Here is a 23,218-nt window from a genome sequence, read left to right as displayed (position 1 = left end):
TAGAGTGTTTTTTTTTCTACTCGACACAAAATCTATACAATCACTAACTATTTTATCTGATACCATCAAGAATGACACTTGATATCCTTGAGTAATGACTCGGCGAAAGAGAACAATGAGACATATTGTATTACACAGCAAAACAAAATTATGACTATTTTTCAACGATTTCTTCTGTTTGAAATGGTAGTACTTTGGAAACTAAAGTTTAACGTCTAACGATTTAGTATAGATTTAAATTCATAAATACATCTACCCGATTTTACACAGTACCCCGATGTCGAAATGAATAATATCATTAAATTCTACGTTCGATTTCACAAAGGAAATAAGAGGGAATAAAATTGCTTTTAAGACATATAAAGATAATGAACATTTTATGGACAATTTAACGAAAAATTACTAAAATTTATTGACCTACCTAACAACCTGTCTGTTACAGCAAGACGCTTAATTTAGGAGTTAAACTCCAGGGCTCTCTTCCGGCATGTTTATCTTCCATTAATAATTAATCATTAATTGTTCTTCCTGTTTCACTGCGCATGTGCAAATGTTTTAATCTGGTATTACGAGAAAGTCACATTGTGTTTGTATTTTTTCAAACATGTTTTTAGGACGTGCTTGTTAAGAAAACTAGTATTCGAATGCTTCAAAGGTGTTTTAATATTAGTTTCTACACAATAAAAAACATACATAAGGAATAATATCTGCAATATACACGTTTAATTGACAATAGATCACCCTTTTACATGAATCTGAAATTCTCTCAATCAGATTCCAAAAGTCTTTCTTTGGAATATATATAAAATGACAACTATATAGTTAGGTATTTAATTTGAAAGATATACTTCTGAAATTTTATTGATTTAATTTCAGACTCCTATGCTCTGTTTCTCCTGAAAGTGGTACTGTAATTTTAAGGACTGATAGATAACAGCGGATAGGGATATCTCACAACAGAGCAATTTCATACCGTATGGAATTCATTCTTGAAACATAGGTCATGTAATTGACTGGTACTTATCATAGGAATGACTTTGTTTTTCTGGTTTCAGTGCATTTATAATGATTGCCAGATCACATGCAAACTGAATCAAAACCGAATCTTTCCGTGCCTACTAATTTCAAATTATGATCCCAGAGGCAAATTTCTCTTTCATATGACATTTTAATGCACGGGGTGATTTGACATTGCACCGATCTGTTTGACTTCAGTTAATCATCGTGAGGCTTTTACACAGAGTTCTGTTACGGCCATTGTTGCCTCGATTTGTCGCCCGCGACAAACTACGGTACGGCACGACTCGCAACATTTTGATGTGAAGGTGTGATACGACCATTGCATCGCAATAAGGCCGTACAGTAGTAAATAAATTTGCTATATGTTCTATATAAAATTAACAATCTTCTGAGAGATGTAACACATAGTCAGGCCTGTTTTTAAAACGAATTACTAGACTTGTATTCTTAAATGACCTGTAAACCACAACGAAACACCAAGAAAAGTAGGGGTCGTGTATCTTCTATAGTAAGAGAGATTTTTTGTTTGTCAGGTCAACACTATGGAATATATTCCAGACTGACAACTAACTAGCCCGGAAGTGCTGCTTGATTACTTATTTAGTACTATTGTTCCAATAAAGCATATCATGTCTTGTAGGTCAGGACAGACCAATTTCTTTTTCATGGGACTATAGATAACATGTGATCTGCCAAGGCATAAAATATGTCCAGAAAATTCCAAATTTGAAAGTTATGCCAATTGTTTAAAAGTGCTGCAGGCACTTCGACGATGCCGCAGCCCCTTCGTGGTTCCGCAGGTACTTCTAAAAGTATAGGGGCATACATTTTGCCCAAAACTAACCAAACTTCCTATAACTCGCACTCGTACGATCACGCCAAAATGATGTTATATTCGTCAGATGCAGTGTTTCCCATTACTTGGAAATTCCCATTACTTTTGCACACTGTTGTACTTCGGTCACTATTTCAAACATATTATTTACATACTCTCTAACCAATCAATTAAAGTTCCATTATATACCCAAATAAGCATATGGTTCCAGAGATTAAATTCAAACAAAACCTTTCTGTTATGCGATATGTTATTCTTGTGTTTACAGGATCTTTGTGTACAACTTGGCTATGTTTCTTAATAGCTTTAGCTGGTGATGTTCAACCGAATTTACCCTTGCCCACTGTCAGTGAGTTCCAATAGTTCTTCCTCATCCACTTTTTCTTCAATGTCGAATACTTTATCTGAAATAATAACAAGTACTAGATGCCTTTCAGTCTTACAATATAATGTACAAAGACTTTTTTAATAAGACTGACCTTCAAGGTGCAGAGTTTGGTATCTTTTATGTCCTTGCATTTACAGAAACATGGTGAAATCCAAACATATCTTATAACGCCATCAAATTTCCTTGCTTTCACACTCCAGAAAGAAAAGACAGAACTGAGAATGGCTACGGCGGAGTAACTGTTTACTTAAAGGAGACCCTACACTACAAACGAAGGTTAGATCTAGAACACAGAGGTCTGGAGTGTATCTGGATCGAAGTGATCCCTTCTCATTCCAAGCATATCCTGTTTGCTGTTTTTATCGTCCCCCAACGCCGGTGTAATGAAGTATTTCGACCCCTATAGAATAATGACCCCCCGGTCATAGTATTATGACCTCCAGATCATAGTACTATGACTCCCCCACGTGAAGTAAACTGAACCTCACGAACAATATTGACTCCCATAAAAAAATGACCCCCCGTCATTTGGTCAAATTTAGTGATACCTCATGTATCTAAGGCTGCATTTTATGCCCCCACTCGTGGGAGGGGAGCATATAGATTTGCCCTTGTCTGTCCGTCCATCCGTCCTTCCGTTTGACCATTAGCCCCAGATACCATCACTTGACACAGAAATCAGAGCATTCCGCAACGGGAAAGGGGATTCTATTTCTAGACGCTGTATCTTGGTGTATACATTTTTTCAGGAAAATAACAATTCACAATACGTTTACAAAACACACCAGTGTCAATAATCCCTGCAAACTTCGGTATGAAGTAATTCTTCAGAAGAACCTGCACAAGAAACTGCTAGCATAGAACTTAGTATTAATAGAAGTTGCAATACTTAGCAGTGGCAGTAAAGTACGGTAGCGGCAACAATAGAAAGTAGTAGTAGTAGTAGTAGTAGTAGTAGTAGTAGTAGTAGTAGTAGTGGCAGTGGTAGTGGCAGTTGCAGTAGCAGCAGCAGCAGCAGCAGTAGAAGCAGAGGAATAAGTGACAGCAACAACAGCAGCAGGAGAAGACGAGGTAGATGTACAAGACGTATTAGTGGCAGGTCTAGTAGTATCAGTAGTAGCAGTTGTAGTAGTAGTAGAAGTAGTAGTAGTAGTAGTAGCAGAAGAAGAAGTACATGTAGTAATAGCAATAGAAGTAGCGGCACCAGTAGTAGTAGTACAATCAAAATGTTAACTATTGGCAATGGAGGGTATTAGAGTTGTAGATCTAGTAAAATTGTCCGTTAGGTTTGGTGGGGATCACTTTTTAATAGATATTGTCGTCGAAAGTCTTTTTAGGAGCCGGTGTTTTACACGGAAAGAGTAACTTTTTTAAATAGAATAATGTCCGGGAATCGATATTGTATGAGAGTTCGAATGTAGTAATTTCGGCAGTGAGTATTTTACATGGAAGGAGTCACTTTTTCTATAGAATAATAACCGGGGTCGTTATTCTATGAGATTCGAAGGGAGTATTCTTTAGGGAGTCAGTATTTTACTTGGAGGGGTCAGTTTTTCTATAGAATAATGACCGGGGGTCGTTATTCTATGGGGGTCGAAATACTTCATTACACCGGCGCCTATCATACAAATCTGATTGAAGATTCTCTCGGTTTAGCATTAGATACAGGTATATCAGATTCAATGCTAATGTCTGTGCTTTCTTCAAAAAAGGTGACCCGTCTTTACCTAACAAGTACTGACCGATTTCGCTGCTTTGTTGCATTGAAAAGGTATTCGAGCGCATTATATTTAAGTATCTTTTTAATTTTCTTCGTGATAATAACTTCCTATCTTCTTTACAATCTGGATTTACTCCAGGGGACTTGACCGCGAATCAGCTCACTTGTTTGTACAATACCTTCTGTAAAGCTCTCTATGATGGTATCGTAAGAACAGTTACTGTCTTCTTTGATATTAGCAAGGCCTTTGATAAAGTTTGGCATTAAGGTCTTCTCTTAAAGTTGAAAAATGCCGGACTGGATGGACGGTTATTTAATTGGTTTTCTGATTATCTCTCTAACAGACGTATGAGCGTTGTCCTACCAGGCACTAAATCCAGTTGGTCATCAGTTGATGCAGGGATTCTATTCTATGCCTTCTTTTATTCCTAGTATTTATTAATGATATTGTTGATGACTTGGGCTGTCATGTACATCTCTTTGCTGATGACATCAGTTTGCATATTTTTGTTGACCATCTTTTTTTCTGCTGCGGTAACTCTTCAATCTGACGTCGACAGGATATGCAGTTGAACTGATAAATGGTTAGTTATATTTAATCCTTCCAAGACAGAAACGATGACCATCTCATGTAAATCATCTAAACCTTTTCACCCGTATCTTCTAATGCATGGCCAACTTATTTTCTCGCTATCTTATCACAAACATTTTGGTGTCTACTTTTCTGACGATGTTCTTGGCATTCTCATATTAACTTTATCAAAGAACGGGCATGGAAAAGAATAAATATCATGAGAAAACTCAAGTTTCAATTTGACAGAAGATCCTTACAAGTAATATACTTATTTTTCATCAGACCTCTTATTGAGTATGCTGGTGTAGCTTATATCAGTTGCACGCAATATGGGAAACTCGAACTCAACAAAATTCAGGATGAAGATTCCCGTATTGTTTATAGGGCTACATCTTTGACTGAATCTGACAGATTCATCATGGAATCCAAGATTTATTGTTGTTGAAGATATTTTGCAAGTTTGTATCAAATCAAACCATAAATGAAGTCTCCATATGGCTGCAAAAGCCAAAATAGCAAATTTTGGACATTTAAGGGGCCATAACTCTGGAACCCATGATGAGATCTGTCCAGTTTTCGAACGGAACCGAGACATTATGCCAGTACAAATTGTGTGCAAGTTTGATTAAAGTTGATTGCAAAATGTTGTCTCTATCGTGTTCACAAGCAAAAAATAGCAAATTTTGGCCCTTTAAGGGCCATAACTCTGAAATCCATGTTGGGATCTGGCCAGTTTTCGAAAGGAACCGAGATGTTATGCCAATTCAAGTTGTGTGCAAGTTTGATTAAATTTGATTGCAAAATGTTGTATCTATCGTGTTCACAAGCCAAAATAGCAAAATTTTTTGTCCTTTAAGGGGCAATAACTCTTGAACCCTTGATGGGATCTGGCCAGTTTTCGAAAGGAACCAAGATATTATACCAATACAAGTTGTGTGTAAGTTTGATTAAAGTTGATTGCAAACTGTGGTCTCGATCATGTTCACAAGCCAAAAATGGCAAATTTTGGTCCTTCAAGGGGCCATAACTCGGGAACCTATGATGGGATTTGGCCAGTTTTCGAGAGGAACCGAGATATTATGTCAATACAAGTTGTGTGCAATTTTGATTAAAGTTGACAGGTGAGCTAAATCAAAACTGTATACGTCGGATTAGTTCGACTATATTCACCAATTGATTTAAAGAAGCACTCAAAACAAAATGAATTAGTCTAATTACACATTCAAATTACTAAATGGTATCACTTCATAAATTTATTTCTAATAAACAATAACAATACAGTAAGCAAATTTCATTGGAGTAAAAAACATTGACAACAACAGTTTTTTTTTTAAATGAATATACAGCAACAGCAAAAAAAAATGAAATAAACAAGACTCAGAGTTTTCTTTAAAAACGAACTTACAGTACAAAATTAACTCAGCAGAAGAGTCAAACCAGCACTTGCCGCGAGTTTAGTCCAACAAAGAGATATTTTTTTCATACGGGCAATATCCCCACTCGCGTCAAACACTCGAAAGACCAAAATAGTGGAAGCAATTTCCGATGAAATTTTCATTGTTGTCAACGCTTTACATGCTATAGGTTAAATGCCAATTATGTCACGAATTGGCCATAAATTCAAATAAAACTTACATGTATCGAAAGTGGATTCAGTTCTTCATTGATTTATGTAAAAATTATCAAAAAGTATCCAAAATTACAAAATTTCTGGTGATTTAAAGCTACGTATGTACTGTACACGATTAACGTTTACTCTGTCTACACGCAAATATGCGCAAACGATAAAACCAATAACTTTACACGACTGTGATATATCTTCCATTATTTTGGTCCTTCGAAGTTTTGACATTTAGACTGCCCCGTCACAAATTTAAACAATCTGAACGTCAAATTATTTTGACTAGCCGCGAGATGTATTCTAGTGCTCGGCATTAATGTTGTAAATTTCAAATAAATCAATAATATAAAATAATAATTAATTTTACAGTAAGGTCAAACAACAATAATCATCATTATCATTTACAACCGTGTCATTGTTTTAAGATATATCATTAACTTAATGTAGCACACACGGAGATAAATATCGTCAGGTAATTCGGCATTGTTCCGACATAAATATCTGTATAGAATCATTCAACATGAAAATAAGCCAGGCATCGGATACACCAGTCTAAAAGTGTTTAAATTCTGAAATCCGGGATAAAAGTTCGTACTACCTCAACTCAAGAACTTTAGAATGATGTGTAATATTTGAAAAGTAAAGAAATTACAAACCGACAAATGAAACTGAAAATTGTAAACATCAATAACTGAATTACATACTCATATTTATACTCTTCCAAGTGGCACGAGCAAATTACATACATCAACATTTTTCCATACAGTACAACCTGTCTTAAGCAGCCAGCCAAGAGAGTGGGAAAAAGTGGCTATTTACAGCGGGCAGCTGCGTTATGCAGGTAATTTATAGAATAAATGACCATTTTGGGAAACGAGAGCAGGCTGCTTAAGACAGGTTGGCTGCTAATTAGAGGTGACCGCTTAAGCAGGTTTTACTGTACTGGCAATTTTCGTATCGGGTACGTGACGTCATTTGTAACATCACTGTTTTGATCTTTTAACATCAAAATTTTCAATTTTACTTTGGTTAAAGAACTTATTTATTTCATCTACCAGAATAATTCTAAGATTAGATCTAACTATGTGTATGTAATGAAAATAAGCAGCTTTGCATCCAGAAATATGAATTTGTTCTTTCTCAGAATAATATTGCGCAAGTCCAGCTCTGCTGCAGAAATTATGCATATTTTTTGACAAAAATCTAATCATAAAGTCAAAGCAATAAATATATTTGTTGACAAGACTTAGTGTTAGTAATGACTTAGCAGGGCTTATGTCATATGACACAGTTAATTTGACAACAGTTACTGTCCTGTAAGTGACTTCATGAAATACATTTATTAAATCCAAAATCTGACCGGCTTCAGCAATACCGAAGACAACAAGAGTTTTTAACATGGTGTAATTTATGAAACTATCATTGTCCTACTGGTCATAATATACGGTCGGTGTTAGAGTTTATGTTGCATCTTGGCAATAATGTTCCATTCCATATGTGTGAAAGGTGCCATATTCTCGGTGTCAGAGTTTATGTAGCGTCTTTGCAAAAATGTTCCATTCCATATGTGTGAAAGGTGCCATATTTCTGTGAATAGGTTATTCTTTGGCAGTGATTGGCCAGAAGGTATCATCGTCATTGGCTCCCCGGGCGGGACCTCTTTTCATTCCAGGGTAACAATTTGAACAATTGTGGTAGAGGACCAAAAGGCAATGCTACATACCAAATATCAAAGACATAGGTCTTGTGGTTTCAGACCACTGAGATTCTTTAAAGTTTCTTTTCTAATATGTCTATGTAAAACTTGGGCACCCCAGGGCCGGGTTTCTTTTTAATCCAGGGGCATAATTTTAACAACCCTTGTAGAAGACTATTAGATGATATCTCATGCCAAATATCAAAGCTCTACGCCTTGCGGTGTTTGGACAAGAAGATTTTTAAAGGTTTTTCGTTCGGTTGTCATGGCAACCAGAGTTCTGTATGGAATTAAGTTCTTTGAATAATATTTAAAGAAGACCATCCAAGAAACATCCTTGTGAAGGTTCATCAAAATTGGTCTGGTGGTTAAGGAGAAGATGTTGTTTAAAGGAAAGTGTGGACGGACGGACGGACGCCGGACGCTGAGCGATCACAATAGCTCACCCTGAGCTCAGGTGAGCTTAAAACCAGGTATGGAGTTTGAAAAGTTGTTGAGTATAATTTTAGTACTGTGGCGAGTACCGCGTGGAGGCTCAAACTTTTAAATTTGAAATCAATAAGGTAATTACTATGTATGGCGCGGCAACATTGAAAAACAAACATCTAGTTCAGAACAGGATGTGATTTCTAAGCCATTCCCATAGTGCACACAATGCATACTCACGTATGCACGTACACACTCATCTAATCGTATCTCGCATTCAAAATTATTGAAAGTAATATCTAAGCTGTTAGGACTGTCGAATTTAACTTATTAATTTAGCGTTGGTTTTGCGACATTTAACGGTGGGAAAATTATTGCGACATTTAACGTTTAAGGTGCGACATATTGCGGCAGATGATTTTGCGACAATTAGCGGTGGTTGCGACATTTAACAACAACCCTGTGACATTTAATGGTGGTTGTGACATTAAACTGTTGTGCGACATTTAACGGTGCCACAGTGCTTAAAGAAGAACTTTGTATTTTGATTTGTCCGTCATTTTAGGTAACAAATACAACAGTTGCCGCTAACAATAACCAGACCGTGTAAGAAGCAAATCGTTTAATCCTACTGTTGTAATAAATATATACCACTTGCTTCACAACAGTAAAAGTATGAAACTATCTAGTGGTACCCAGTTAACCATAGATTAACATCTTGTAAATTCTAATCATTATAAACACTATATACATTTAAAGGTATATTACAGGTATATTGTAAAGGTTTTAAGGCAAATATGTTTTTTGCTTGTAAACATGTTGCAAAACGTCGGTGATAAACGCAACATACATGTTTTACTTCTAAACGACTCACCTCATGTCTTTAAAAGTATTAGCAAAATCTGTATCTTGGTTTGAGTTTCTAATACCAGATGCATCACTGTCTAGACTTTCATCTCTAGTGTTTGTTTTTAAGCCCTCATCATGAAAACCCAATGCTAGTCTACCTGTGTTTTGAGACCACAATAAGTGAGGTAACATTCTGATTTATGTTTTCGATTGATACATAGGCAATGAAACTTTAAACAGACTTGTAAAGACGCTTGTATCTGCTTGTTGATCGAACCTCTCAAATATTTTTGTTGGTACTGGAGTCACACTGGCTCAATTTAGGTCGTATAGCGACGTTTCCAGTTTTTGATGTTTGAGGAAGTCACCAGGTGCCCCTCTGGCATTATATCAGGTATGTGAAGGCACCTGGGTAGAACCGTCGGACTTGAATAATCCAACTGAATGGCTTCCTAACATAAAGAATTATACACGTGAAGCGAGGTTTCAAGCCCAAAGCTGTGAGGGGAAAGTGATTCAGATCAGCGACCGTAACTGCTCTACCACGAAGGTAACCAACTGAATATTTCAGGAGAAAGGCATAGTTGTCGTGGATATTTAAATGATTCAGAAATAGGGTGACTGGAGAGTGATGACATTTATTCCTCATAGTATTAATCTATTCTGAACTTATACAAAGGAAAAATACCCTGATAAATGCATAAACTAAATCGCCAAAAAAACTGCTGCTGCTGACTTTGAGTTTGAAACTGTAGCATAAATATTTGACAGTGAATAAGCAGATTTTATTGACACATTTTTCATTTTAAAGGGACTAACCAACACATTTGAGGCGAAAAATAATTTCTCTTAAAAATCCATAAAAAGTGAGTACTCTGAGAAAACCTAGTGGTACATACTTATTAATATAAGATTTTTGCAAGATATTCTCCCAAATAACCAAACATATTGTGCAGAAGGTAGTAAATTTATCGTTGTTATGAATTCTTAAACACGCTTTTAAAGCGTCTACCCGACATAATTATTATGATTCGGATTCTTAAATATAAATATCACCCAAAGGCAAAACGCCGCCACGGTAATACATGTATATATACATGAAACTAAATGGTTGATACGTTTCTTGTTTCCAAAATTACGGAACAGTCGAGTTTTTGAAGTTTTTCTCCGGCACTTTTGTAATCCATGATGACCATCTCGAGCAGTGATAACAATTCTGGCTGCATGGTTTTGCACTCTCTGAAGTCTGTTGATCTGATAGTCAATGCCATTTACTAACTTTATATTTTCGAATGATACCGCGGTACCAATTATCATTAACGAAATTGTTATTACATTTGATCAAAACAAAATTATATCGCAATTGATGATTGTTTATCAATCAAAAGAGGGGACAATAACATGCTACTACCGTATAAAAATACACCTATTACGTTACTCCTAACGACTATACATATATAGCCTTACTACCGATTACGGGCGTATTCAGATTCTGGAAATTAAAATATGTACTCACTGTATCTTTGAACATGGACTTCACGGCCAAGAATTTTTATTGGTCGCTTATGTAGAACTATATCGACAGCTGCAAATGAGGTAAAGAAAAACTCAGATAAATTTGTTTGACCAGTATGTGTAAATAGAGTGATGTTCTAATTATAATTGAATAGTAATATTATCATTATTATCAATATTATTGTTACTTTATCAAGGAAATGTTAAACTACAAGCTATGGTACAAACATCGTAACAATGTGAGAAAAAATACTGTGCTTTCATTTTTGTATTTTTCTTTCGAAAAGTAACACTTCAAAATTAAACAGATAATAACCAGTGTTATTTTATTATACACTGTAAGGGACTAGTCTGTAAACAGGAAAGTGATAAAACTGGAAATTCAGTACAGTGTAAAGAAATTATAATAAAAACTAAAATGTCACATAGCTTTAAATTTGAAGGATTTCGAATCCTGTTCTGACCGCTGTATATAAACCATTGCTAATGTTAAAACTATATTTCCGACATGGAAGAAAATATAATTGCCGTTTTCGTAGACGGCGCTTTGAATGCGATAACATTTCATAAAATACATTTGTGCACACGCCATGATCCTTATTCAATATATCTGCTTAGTAATGAAAGATCTGTATACGCGGAACCGTTTTTAAAATGAGGTTTGGAAAGAAGATTTAATTCGACTTTGATATTTTTACCTTTTTCTTCTTCGAATACGACAAGAGCAGATCCATCCGTTTTGTTGATACAGACTTTTTTGACATTTCCGCCGCCTTGTCTCTTCTCATTTTCAAAAAACATGATTAGAATTTCTTCTGTAGCAGCTTTTGGTATACCTGATACTCTAATTGTACTGCATTTCTCTATTGTTAGTGGCGTTACCTGGGCTGAAATGCGCATCGTGAACGCCTTGAAATACAGACATGTACTTCATTGTTTTCAGTGTTCCATGTTTAACTATCTGGTTATTGATAAGTTTTAAATCTATCATTTACGTCTTTTGAAAATTCAAATATATTTTCCCCTGGGACAGGACATCAAAAGATAATAATTAAGGGTAGATTTCTCGGAAGCACAGAACACCACAAACACAGTCCCAGAGCCACGCATTTGCAAAGCAGGCCAACAACAGAAAGAAGCTGTAACGAAAAATATTATAGACGGGTTGCTTCAAAACTCCAACAAGTACATTTTAATTTAATGTAAAATATAAAAAAAGGGGAGGAAAGGGTAGGGGGTAAAAATGGGTAGGGGGTTGAAGGGGAAAGTGGAAAAAGGATGAATATTAAAAAGGGAATGCTACGTTTCTTAATCACAGTTACCCTACAACGTAAACCACAACAGTACAGACACTGGTGTACAAAAGACAAACACACACCCACACGTACACACATATCAACTTACATAGATAAAAAGACAAGTAAGACATATGTATAACAACACTGAAGGGCACCGCCTAAGACACACAGACGCACAAGCACACAAACTCACACACATCAGTAGGAATAAACAACACTCGGGCACCGCCTTAGGAACCCGGCAGCCAAAATAAGGTGAGCACGATAACATCGTAATATTTAGTTAAATTATATAAATACGTGAATTGCAAGACAGATTAGATTTTATGTAAGATCCAAATATTCTTCATTCGTACATATATATTTGTATTATATTTGGTGTTCACTAATAAATTTCGACGTTACATTTTAACAAACAAAGGCCATATTCATATTATTAAAATGAATGCGTTGGCAGTTTGATTACTGTGTATTACTTCTATTATCACAAAGCTAAGATTGTTTATCGAAGTAGGTGCAGTTTAATACCACTGTATCTTGCCCTTGATACATATCATTGAAACTCGTGCAGGTTACTTTAATAAAGAAATTCTGCATTACCGTCATTGAGTAAAATATAAAACCTCAATGATTTTCTAACACGGCCTAACATATATTGTAACCTTTACTTACTTCCTCAAAACACTTAACGGCTCACAAGAAAATAAGCATAAATGAACGTATGTATTACAGTTTTGCTTTCTCTGTAAAAGTCAAAGTTCTTTTAAGGAATCATCATTCTGTTACAGTGAAACATAACATGTCTGTGCTAATACAATACATGCGGATTAAGTACAGTTCATATTCAACCGATGTCATTACAACTCTCGAGCATCAATCTTATTTTTGTTTTCTACATATTCTGTCAGGTATTTTTAACAATCCGACTAGACGGAAGGCAAGGATGCCTCAGAATTGATGAAATTACGGGTTCAGTGATTTGTGCAATAAAATACATCTTCTTACAAAATTAAGAAGAAAAAAATTTGTGATCTAACAATTTACATCTTTAATGCAAATGTATAGGTTGCTGAGGCTTGTATATGTTTAAAGGTATAATGGCTTTATTATTTAAATAATTATAAAATTCCAGTCCTGGTTCGAAAAGGACTCTTGAATAAAATGCAACGAAAGAGATCAAATGAGTGAAAGTCCTAATATTAAAAAGAAAAGGCTGTTTTAACTTTGAAGAAACAAAATTTGCCCTTTTCCGTAGATATCTAATGTTGAGGAGAAAGTTGAAACTGAAAAGGACGGAAGATCAGGTTTGGAAATTTTGGGTAAAGTTGATTTTTGTTGTTTGACAGATATGTTTAGTATATTTATTCAATCAAACATATTATCTATGACAAGCTTTAGATTTAAACTATTTCGGAGCTTTATTTCTTGCTTAACTTTTTTGTTTGCTTTCATTGCAGTTACATTTTGATTAGATATTTCCTGAATATAAAAGCAAATTATGTTAAATATTCGTTATTGTAATATGATTTATCACTTAAACTCATCTAATACACTCGCTTAAGCAAAATAAGGTTTCGTTAGCAAAAATGATATTATGCTTTTCAGCTTGATCCAGATTTAGCAGACATAGGAATATGCAAACAATTATGAAACAAATCGCTATATAGTTAATTTTTTAGATGGACCTGAAGGTTTTGTTATGTAAAAGGAAAATAACAATTTATTATAAGCTGAAAAATGGTAAATATGATACAGTGTGTTTGTGGTAAGTTTTTTTGGAAAGAAGGTCGGAGAGACTGCGGAGGGAGAGGAGGGATATTGCTAATATGCAGCAACATAAAACTGAAATCAAAACTAACAAATTGTTCGGAAACTTATGAAATGTCAATTCAGATTAATAATTTGATGAATTTGTTTGTTTCAATCTACCGGCACATGAACGTGTGGGGGTTGAAAGTTACGCTGTCTGTGTGTGAAAAAATAGTGCGGAAACTTGTTGCAAAATTTATGTTTTTACGTAGGATGACAAAGCAACAGTAATTCAAATACTCATGTTTATGACTGCTGGTTATGAAATATTAAGGCGACGAATCCATTAGGTTTCTATCTGTCTTTTTTGCCATCAAAGTCATTGCAACAGAGTTGGGTGTCAATTAAGGTGTGTCTCTCTGTGTTGACATGTTCAATTATACGCGACCGAATAAAATGAATTTTCCAATTAGATATGTACATATGCATACGAATTGCAAGTCTGTTTGGATTCCCTAACAATATATTTGTCGACTTCTTGCATGTTGTAAGGTAGATGGCATTTTCTGCTTTGCAATTTGTTACCCGTTTTACTGCAGACTTTACTCCATTAGATGATGAGAATGTACAGGTACTTTGCATGGTAGCGCATGTTTGGCTGGCATCTAGGACATCACAAGGATCTGACTGTCCTTTATTGATTTTGCTTGTAGCAGACTTCATTTTGGCCCGTACCAACATTTCCCTCAGACTTTAAGGCCTTCTGTAGGAGTTTCTCTGGAAACAATTTGCTGAGTTTCTGTGATGACTCAATTGTCAGTGTCTTTCTATAGTTGATTTTTGGTAGATCTGGATGATAAGTTACGAAATAACAAAAGGTATGCGCATATGTATGAAAATACACTAATAACAGCCACCAGGATATCTTTGCAAAACCAGGATTTTGGCAAACTTCACTACCATTTCTGAGTGACTTAGAAGCTTCTGTTTTAGCTTGGATGGTAGTTTAGGGGCCAAGGAGCAATAAATAATATAGTTTTGCATTATTATTAATTTCCTTATGTACAAAAAAATTGATTTAAAAAATTTGGCCAATTTGATTTTTCCAATTTCCAATCGGATATATGGCGTCCGATTGGAATTTTTGAAAATCCAATCGGACATTTTTCCAATATTTTGACGGGCTGGATTTTTTTCCGGGCGGAAAACGATAATTTTTTTATAACAAATTTAAAGGCATATCTGTGTTACTTTTGTGTTTAACTATCTTTTTGTCTTGGTTTGACAGCCATACTATGGTAAATAAAAAAATCCCATTTAAAAAGCTGGAAAAAAATCCGATTGGATATTTTCAGAAAAAAATTCAGATTTATTGTAAACACTTATAAACAGGATCAATGAACACCCTTAAACATAAGTAGTGAATAACGATGTTTTTAGTCAGTTTAAAATGGTTTTAAAAAAATCTAAATCCAATTGGATTTTTTTCCAATTTTAGGAGTTGGAATTTTTTCCAGCTTTAAAAAGTTGGAAAAATATCCAGCTTAAAAAGAGACTTTTTTTCCAAATGTGAATGAGTGTGATCATTTTAAAGCTAAAATACTTCTTTTCTAAGCATTTTTGAACTGCATTGATATAAATTTACTGACGTGTGAGCCATAGAATACGGTCTGTTATTTGATACCTATCTATAAATTATTATGAGTTCCAATGAAATCTGAAACGTCAATATTTTTCTAATATAATGTTGACGTCCAAATAAATATCATATAGGGCGTGCGACGTCATTTGTGACACCAGTTTCATGTCTGCCATTGCGTTTAAAAGTTTTTATAAACAGGAATTTATACCATTAAAATAGAAATAATATACTTTTTTAAATGTAACAAAATGTTTGTATTGCATCTAGAAATGGACACTCTATATTTCTCGGAATAATATTCCACCCATTACGTCGCCGAATATCTGAAGCATATTTCCAGCGTATTTTCTCAATTCTTATACAAATCTAATAACCAATAATTATTCCAATATAGAGACTAAATATAACTTTCTTCCGTTTTATGCTATAGCGCAACAATTGTTTATCATACTATATAAAGAAATAAATTTTGTTGTTGCGTTTCAACATGTGACATTTTTAGCCTGCCGAACGGATTTTGTTGTTTCTATGATAAAAAAAAGAGTGAAACACCAGTTTCAAGACACTAAATTTTGAGATATGAATGGTCCAAAATACAATCCTTGTGCGACCTGTACCTTATTATCTGCAAATGACTGGCCTAAAACATATGTATATTTATAAAGCGTGCGACCATATTTGTAACCATGCACTTTACCACAAATTTAAGCTAAACCTGGATGGATGGATGACCATTTCCATTTTATCTGAGTTCCGGTATCTTAGGTAAGATTTTAGACCAGACCATCTACATGAAGCTTCAAGCATTAGTTTATTTTACATAGTAATTACTCATACGCAGGAGTCCTTCATTCTATAATTATTATTAGTAACCATTTGAATATAAATGCCTTTACAGATCTACCTGTTGTAGTGAAAAAAAATCGTACTAGACCATAATACGAAACAGGCCCCTGCCACTTAACTTAGCGCAGGTTTTAATTCACACAAAGCGATAACACGTATATTCGTCAAATCCTGACCATAGTATTTACAGAAATATGAGGAAATGGTCTTAATGTCAATCATTTTGTAGAATACTACTTAACTTAAATATTTCTTTAAGAAATTCACCGATTTGTAACTGAATGACAAGTCATGGACATAACCGAATTGTTTGTTTTTATTTCTTAATTCCATTTTGGCGCATTTAATTTATCTAGAAACATTAATAAGATGTCAGTATCTACTCGGAAAGCAGGAGTGAAAAGGCTTTTTGCGGTTACGGTTGTATTAATAAAACCCGACCCGGCCCAAACCGCGGAAATAGCCGATTTCGATTGTACGGAACCCACCAGAAACTTACGGATGGAAGGCTTATATAATTACGAATGATATCGTGTCGATATCAAGTTACATTCTGTAACATATATATTTAGAAGTTAAAGTCATTTGTTTATCTTAATATTCATAGCTTTATAGTCACGTTCTCTTGTAGACCAATAGCCAAAGTTTCTAATTTAACTGGCATTTATCAAGATCAACGATTTTCACCTGCTTAAAAATTGTAGGACAGTTCTTATTTATATTTCCCCCACGCACCCACACACCCACCTGCCAGTTTGTGAAACAGTAGGACGAAAAACACATGCAGGCGACTGTACCGACACAGTAGAGGCCCCTTCGCCGTAGTACAAAACCCAGTGTCACACAGTAGTTGTGAAAGTAGTTCATAATTACGTAACATTAACTAGTCTGTCAAGTTCTGTTGAAAATGTCCAGCCACGTGTTATTTCATGTCTGCGCGTTACACAAAATGACATGTTGATTGCCGAGCTCCATTGAGTTTAATTGAAACACCTAAACTATCTCGTTATTTTAGGTATTTGCTTATGTCAAGTGAAATACCTCATTGAACATACGTTTCATCAATATTAAATACTTATCTTGTAGTTCTGTAATGATGAAGTAAATTACACATTTGCATTGACTAAGATGATGGTATAACCATTCGTAATTATATTAGCCTTCCGTCCGTAAGTTGCCGGTGGTTTCCGTATACATATACAATCGGTATCGGTTATTTCCGTTGTTTGTGCCGGGCCGGGCCGGGTTTTATTAATAAACCCCTTTTTCCTGGTCATAACCTCTGATTTTCCCTACCTTCCCGCTAGTAGGGTTTATACCAGTTTATCAATACAAAAACACAAGTCTTATTTATCTTATTTTTTCCTCTTTATTTTCATTTTCTTATTTTAATAATTATATTTAACGAAGACACAAGACTTATATAAATAATAGATACAGTTTTCCAAAAAATAATTCAGATACATCATTGATTAATTACCTCCCTTTATTATTTTTAATAAGAGTTGTCTTGTAGAAACCTATAACTTTCTTTAAGTAGCGGATGGTTTTTTTTTTAAGTATAAAGTATGTAACCCAAATTACGTCGATTGTATTGTTCACGTAAACGTCACTTCCGTGATTCCATATAAGGTTACTTATCATGTATTTGTTAGCCAGAATAGCTGCAAAATATGTAATCTAAGAATTGTGCATGTGACTTGATAAAGGCACTGGGCCGAAACGTTGTCGCAGTTAGTGATAATAAAAGTTAAAAATACATAATTTCTAACGATATTTATTAAATATGTACTTCAGTACTGGTATATAACTTTATATACAGTCTTAATAAAGTTAACACAATAAAAAGGTTTGAAAATTAGCATAAATTAACTTTAAAAAGCAGTATCCGGAATTTCGTTGGAATAAAAGGTCTATACCCCCTATCATTGACAATCATCCAACTGAAAACGAAATGAATTTCCAAAGTGATGTCCGACACAAATTGCTTTCTTTTCAGCACTTTGATTTCTTTCATGCTTCTTTATTCTAGTGAAACTTATTTTTCTCGTTTGTATTGTTTAATCTGAGTCCATTTTTATTGGCCAGACCAGACATCTAAAATAAAAATTTGAAATTTTGCAAATCAAAAGGAAAATATCTTCATTTACGACATACACTGCCGCTGCACTCACATAAAGCCATCACAAATACTCCGCGCGAAGAATTATTCAAGTTAAACTAATGGGAAATTTGCATTGGACGTTTATGTGAGGTATAATTAAGAAATGAAATGATTTGTTTCGGTGTTCATGCGAAATGAACGACAGAATAGGATCGACAAATCCATGAATCGCGCTTATGTTTAATTTGCGGATCCTATTCTGTCGTTCATTTCGCATGAACACCGAAAAAAAATAGTTTCATTTCTTATATTTACATTATATTTCCTTTCCATTTGTGAACTATATAATATTATGAATTGCATATAATTTGTAGCATTTAGCATAACAATCAGCTTCCTGGCCATTTTGTTCAGCGGACGGAACAACTGCGACGTCATCTAAGGAACGTTCTCCCTGACTATACGCGGACGTCGTCAAAACAGCAATCAGTTATCACTAAGCAGCAATGACGTAACTTTCGCGCCTTTCCTTTTGCTGTTCATACGAAATGAACGTCAAAAGTTTCAATGGAAAAGAATAGGGCGAATGTAAATATTAATATATATTTGTGAATATGCATACTAGTAATACTTAGTCACCATACCAGTGTATATACAATTTTGCAAAAAGAACTATACCCTTTTTACTACGATATTGTTATTTATATACATTCTTTCTTTATGATACTTTTGAGGCTTTTTAAATATGATAAAAGTTGAAAAATAAATTAATAAAGTGCATATCCTTTCCGCTATGGTAACGTAACGTAGTAAAACATATTAGCGTCTGATGACCCTTTTACGCTTCTGTAGAATCAGTATTTATTACTTGAAAATATTTATAAAATTTCTAGGTCTGCAGTTCAAATACGGAAATACCTTACAACCGGGGCATATATAGAGAATATTAGGTTACTGTCTTTCTTAATTTAAGTTTATCCACCCGAGGCTTGCCGAGGGGGATAAACCTTTCGCAGACGAGGTTTGATAAACTTAAGTTAAGAAAGTCAGTAACCTAATATTCTATTTATCCTGCAGTCAATAAAATTTGTGTATAACATATACTTAATTTCAAGATGTTTTTTCTATACAAAAATAATCCAGAATTTCACTCACTTGTGAATTCCTACGCCCTTCAAGTTCAACCCCCTTGTCTGCTTGATCCAGTTACACACGATTCCTTACAAAAAAACATTATTTCATGCCTCATACTTTGCCTTATGAAGTTCTGTGTATTATAAATCATCGGTGCTAACAGGGCATTCGCGTACAAAACAAGCAGAATGGTTTTGACTCGGATAAAATACAGCCGAAAACCACGACGCTTGAGGTGAATTCAAATGCCCGCAGTCTTAAATTTACTCCAGTTTCGTACAAGACAATGTGAGATAATGAAATTCCTTCCATCATGAATGGTTTAGATCCGATAATTACAATAAACGACTGCTTAAATCTGGTTATTTGTGTAAATTTCTAACTAAAAATGAGTGAACAAAGCCACGGTCGATTCACACAGTCTTTAAAAAACCGTCACAGTACCATTCCGTACGGAGGTTTACTAGGATAGAGTGAACCAATTTTAAATTTTTTTTTTACCGTGGCCGTCCTCATTAAATGATGAAATGTTTGAGCTTCGAACACAGCCCAGTTTACATCGCCTATAGCACATATACTTGAAAAAGTAGTCCGTCAGTTGCATTGACGGTATAGTAAACCTGCATTGACTGTGTAAAGCTCAAGTTTACACGGCAGACAGATATCGGCCTGGAAAATGCATAGTGGTAGGATAAAATGACACTTTCAGACAGCATAAGAAATGACCTTTGAACGATTTGACGAAGTTTAAAAAATCTCCACGAAACCTTACTCCGTGACTGTTTGTGGTTTTGTCCGAGTTCAGATATTTTTTCGTAGATGTAAAGCTGATATGTCGACAGTCGTGCTTATAAGCCCAGATGTTTTTACGGTGTTCCGTTAGGGCCAGCGCCAGCTCCCTGTGAACTCTAGTATATATAGAAATATACCAGCATTTTATAATTTGAAATCCTACTTTCACTTTCACATGCCAAGGTACGACGGCACGATGGTGAAGCGCGACAGTACGATGGTGATAACACAACAGTACGATGGCGAAGCGCGACAGTACGATGATAGTTTTTAGGTAACTAATGTGAACACATTACCAAGACAACACATTCTTTCTAGTTTCAACTTTTATCTCTTCATCAGAAATCAAGACAGTCCAACATTTTATTTATAAGACTATCTTGTCAAGTCTTGATATTCGGCACGGCCCTCTACACCGCCCGCGCCCGTTCCAGCAAACAGGATAGTAGAAACTACGGTGTTCCTTTTGAACAATCGTGACTTTTTATTTTATACTAAACCGCGATGCACGATGGTACGATGGTGCGATGGCACGATGATGAAACAACGATGGTACGATGGTGAAAACGCGATAACGCGATGATTTAATCGCGATGGTACGATGGTGAAATGTCGATGTATTATCGTGTTTTCATCATCGTACCATCGTGTTTTCACCATCGCACAATCGTACCATCGCGTTTTCACTATCGTGCCATCGCGTTATTATCATCGTACCATCGTGGTTTCACCATCGTACCATCGCGTTTTCAACATCGTACCATCGCCTTCTGGTTAGAAATGCGTAGTCCCGTACACTCGTATTTTTGTCAACAATAGATGAATGTATCTCAATGTATTTTGTGAGAAGAAATTTACCATTTAGATTCTGCTGTTTTGCAAAATATTTTACAGAATGTTCAGTGCTCAGTTCATTAAAACTATAAAATCTTCAAGGCCACGTTCTTTATATTTTATGTATGCATGAAATTAACTAAAAAGCTTGGTGTAATAGTCACATGGTATTATTCAAACTCAGCTTATTCTTGTAAGGATGTAGAAGGTACATAGTGCAATGTGAAAATGAGATTGCATCAAGCCTGTATTTTACTGACACATATACTGTACCACTGCGCATGCCCACCGGAAGGTGATGGTACGATGGTGAAAATGCGATGGTGCGATGGTGAAAATGCGTAGTACGATGGTGAAAACGCGATGACACGAGGGTGAAAGCGCGATGGTACGATGATGAAAACGCGATGGTACGACGATCTACGATGGTGAAAACGCGATGGTACGATGATGAACACGCGATATTACATCGACATTTCACCATCGTACCATCGCGATTTCATCATCATGTCATCGCGTTTTCACCATCGTACCATCGTTGTTTTATCATCGTGCCATCGCGCCATCGCGTTTTGGTAATCGTACCATCGTGCATCGCGGTTTAGTATTAAATAAAAAGTCACGATTGTCCTAACAGAACACCGTAAGAAACGGACAACATCGTTAGTTTTTGGAATTCGTCAATGTACAAACTTAAATTTAATGCAGACTGGACATTATCAAATGTCGTTTATGTCGCAGTATCGGCATTTCAGTCTTTTATCAACTGTGTTATGAAATCAGGCTAGAATTTCACCGGTTAAATATCGTGCATTTTACTTGCGATGAATTAAGTAACGACACTGTAATTTTAATATATACCAACCTGTTTACAAAATTTCTGTAGCTTTAATGTCATGATTGTATATTATCATTTCCTGTTTATATTCTGACTTTAAATTATAATTGATATTTTGTGATAAAATATAATTTATATAAGCTCTAATATTTCTTATTTGAATAATTTATTTCTATTTTATTAGCTCCCTTTATTGTTGTTCTAGTTTTTTTAATGATTTTCGATCGTAGCCTATTGTCATTTTTTTCTATTATATTATGACCTTCATACAAATAACACATTTAAACTATTGAATATGTCCTCCCAGTCATAGTTATTGACTGTTGGAAGTACCATGTAGATGTAGATGTTCGATTTTACCACTGACAGCTAGAAATTAGCAATCTTTAGACTACGTACGGATATGCAGCTCGTAAATAAAATACACCGAAAACATTGAAAATGTGATATTTTTGTTTTGCAATAAATTTGTCATTTTTATCAAATTCTAATCAAAGTAGCCCATTTCCAACTTTGCATTCCAGGATTCAGATATTTTTTATTAGAGAAACAAATTAACGAAAAAAGCATCATCGTCGAGGCATGTAGCGTAGAGAGTAGATGTAGGCTATATTAGACTGGCTCCCGTCCCTATGTTTGTTCTTATTATCATTTATCTGTTTTCTTCATTAAGAGGGAAAGTAACTCCAGCAGGTTGTTTCTACATTGATATTTTTATTGCCCCTGGCTCCAAACAGATAAAATTATGCTATTTTAGAGGCTTAAAATTTTCTTATAAAATGTTTTCAGTATTTATATAAAACAATAGCCATGCAGCCAGGGGCCAGGCTATGTGTACTTGTACGAAAGGCGGTATCCTGGACAGTTTTAAATATTACTATGTTAATGACGGCGTCGGTGCATTTTGGGACTAGATTCAGAGCACCCACTATTACATTTTACTCGTCAACACTATTTTCCATCGTTAGTCTGGTCTGGACACGTTCGACGAAATGATTGCGTTTACTTATTTAAAAAGATTTGCCTAGCTTTCTCTTATTTTCGTAACACGTCAGACTTACTGAAAATATCAGATATAAAGAAATATGCAAAAAGAATTCCCGTCGGATTGGCAGCGCTGTATTTCATATAAGCTGAAAACAACAAAACTGGTAAAATTATTAAAACACAAAATAAATAAATAAAAAATTTGTATTTTAAATGTAAGATCAAAACATCTTTATCCGAGTGAACAGCATATCAAAATAATTTCGCAAGGGAATACGGACGACCCCCCCCCCCCCCCCCACCACACACCTCCCCCCACCCCACCCCCACTTCCTCAAACAACCCCCAAC

The 23,218-nt window shown here is 35.1% G+C and overlaps 1 protein-coding gene across 1 annotated transcript in view; it reads right to left on the bottom strand.

Moving 5' to 3' along the window:
- Nucleotides 1-10,990: 10,990 nt before the first annotated feature.
- The window catches only part of LOC123531141 (uncharacterized), a 31,977-nt gene continuing 19,749 nt past the window's right edge, over nucleotides 10,991-23,218 (bottom strand). Inside the window, exons 8-9 of the mRNA XM_053534101.1 lie at nucleotides 11,343-11,531; nucleotides 10,991-10,995 (exon numbers count right to left, since the gene is read on the bottom strand). Coding sequence (XP_053390076.1) covers nucleotides 10,991-10,995; nucleotides 11,343-11,531 — 194 coding nt within the window. The remainder of the gene's footprint in view (nucleotides 10,996-11,342; nucleotides 11,532-23,218) is intronic.

This window comes from Mercenaria mercenaria, unplaced genomic scaffold (genome assembly GCF_021730395.1).
Source record: "Mercenaria mercenaria strain notata unplaced genomic scaffold, MADL_Memer_1 contig_3370, whole genome shotgun sequence".
Taxonomy (NCBI): Eukaryota; Metazoa; Mollusca; class Bivalvia; order Venerida; family Veneridae; genus Mercenaria; species Mercenaria mercenaria.
Note: the sequence above shows the minus strand (reverse complement) of the source record. Positions and strands in the feature narration are given on the sequence as shown.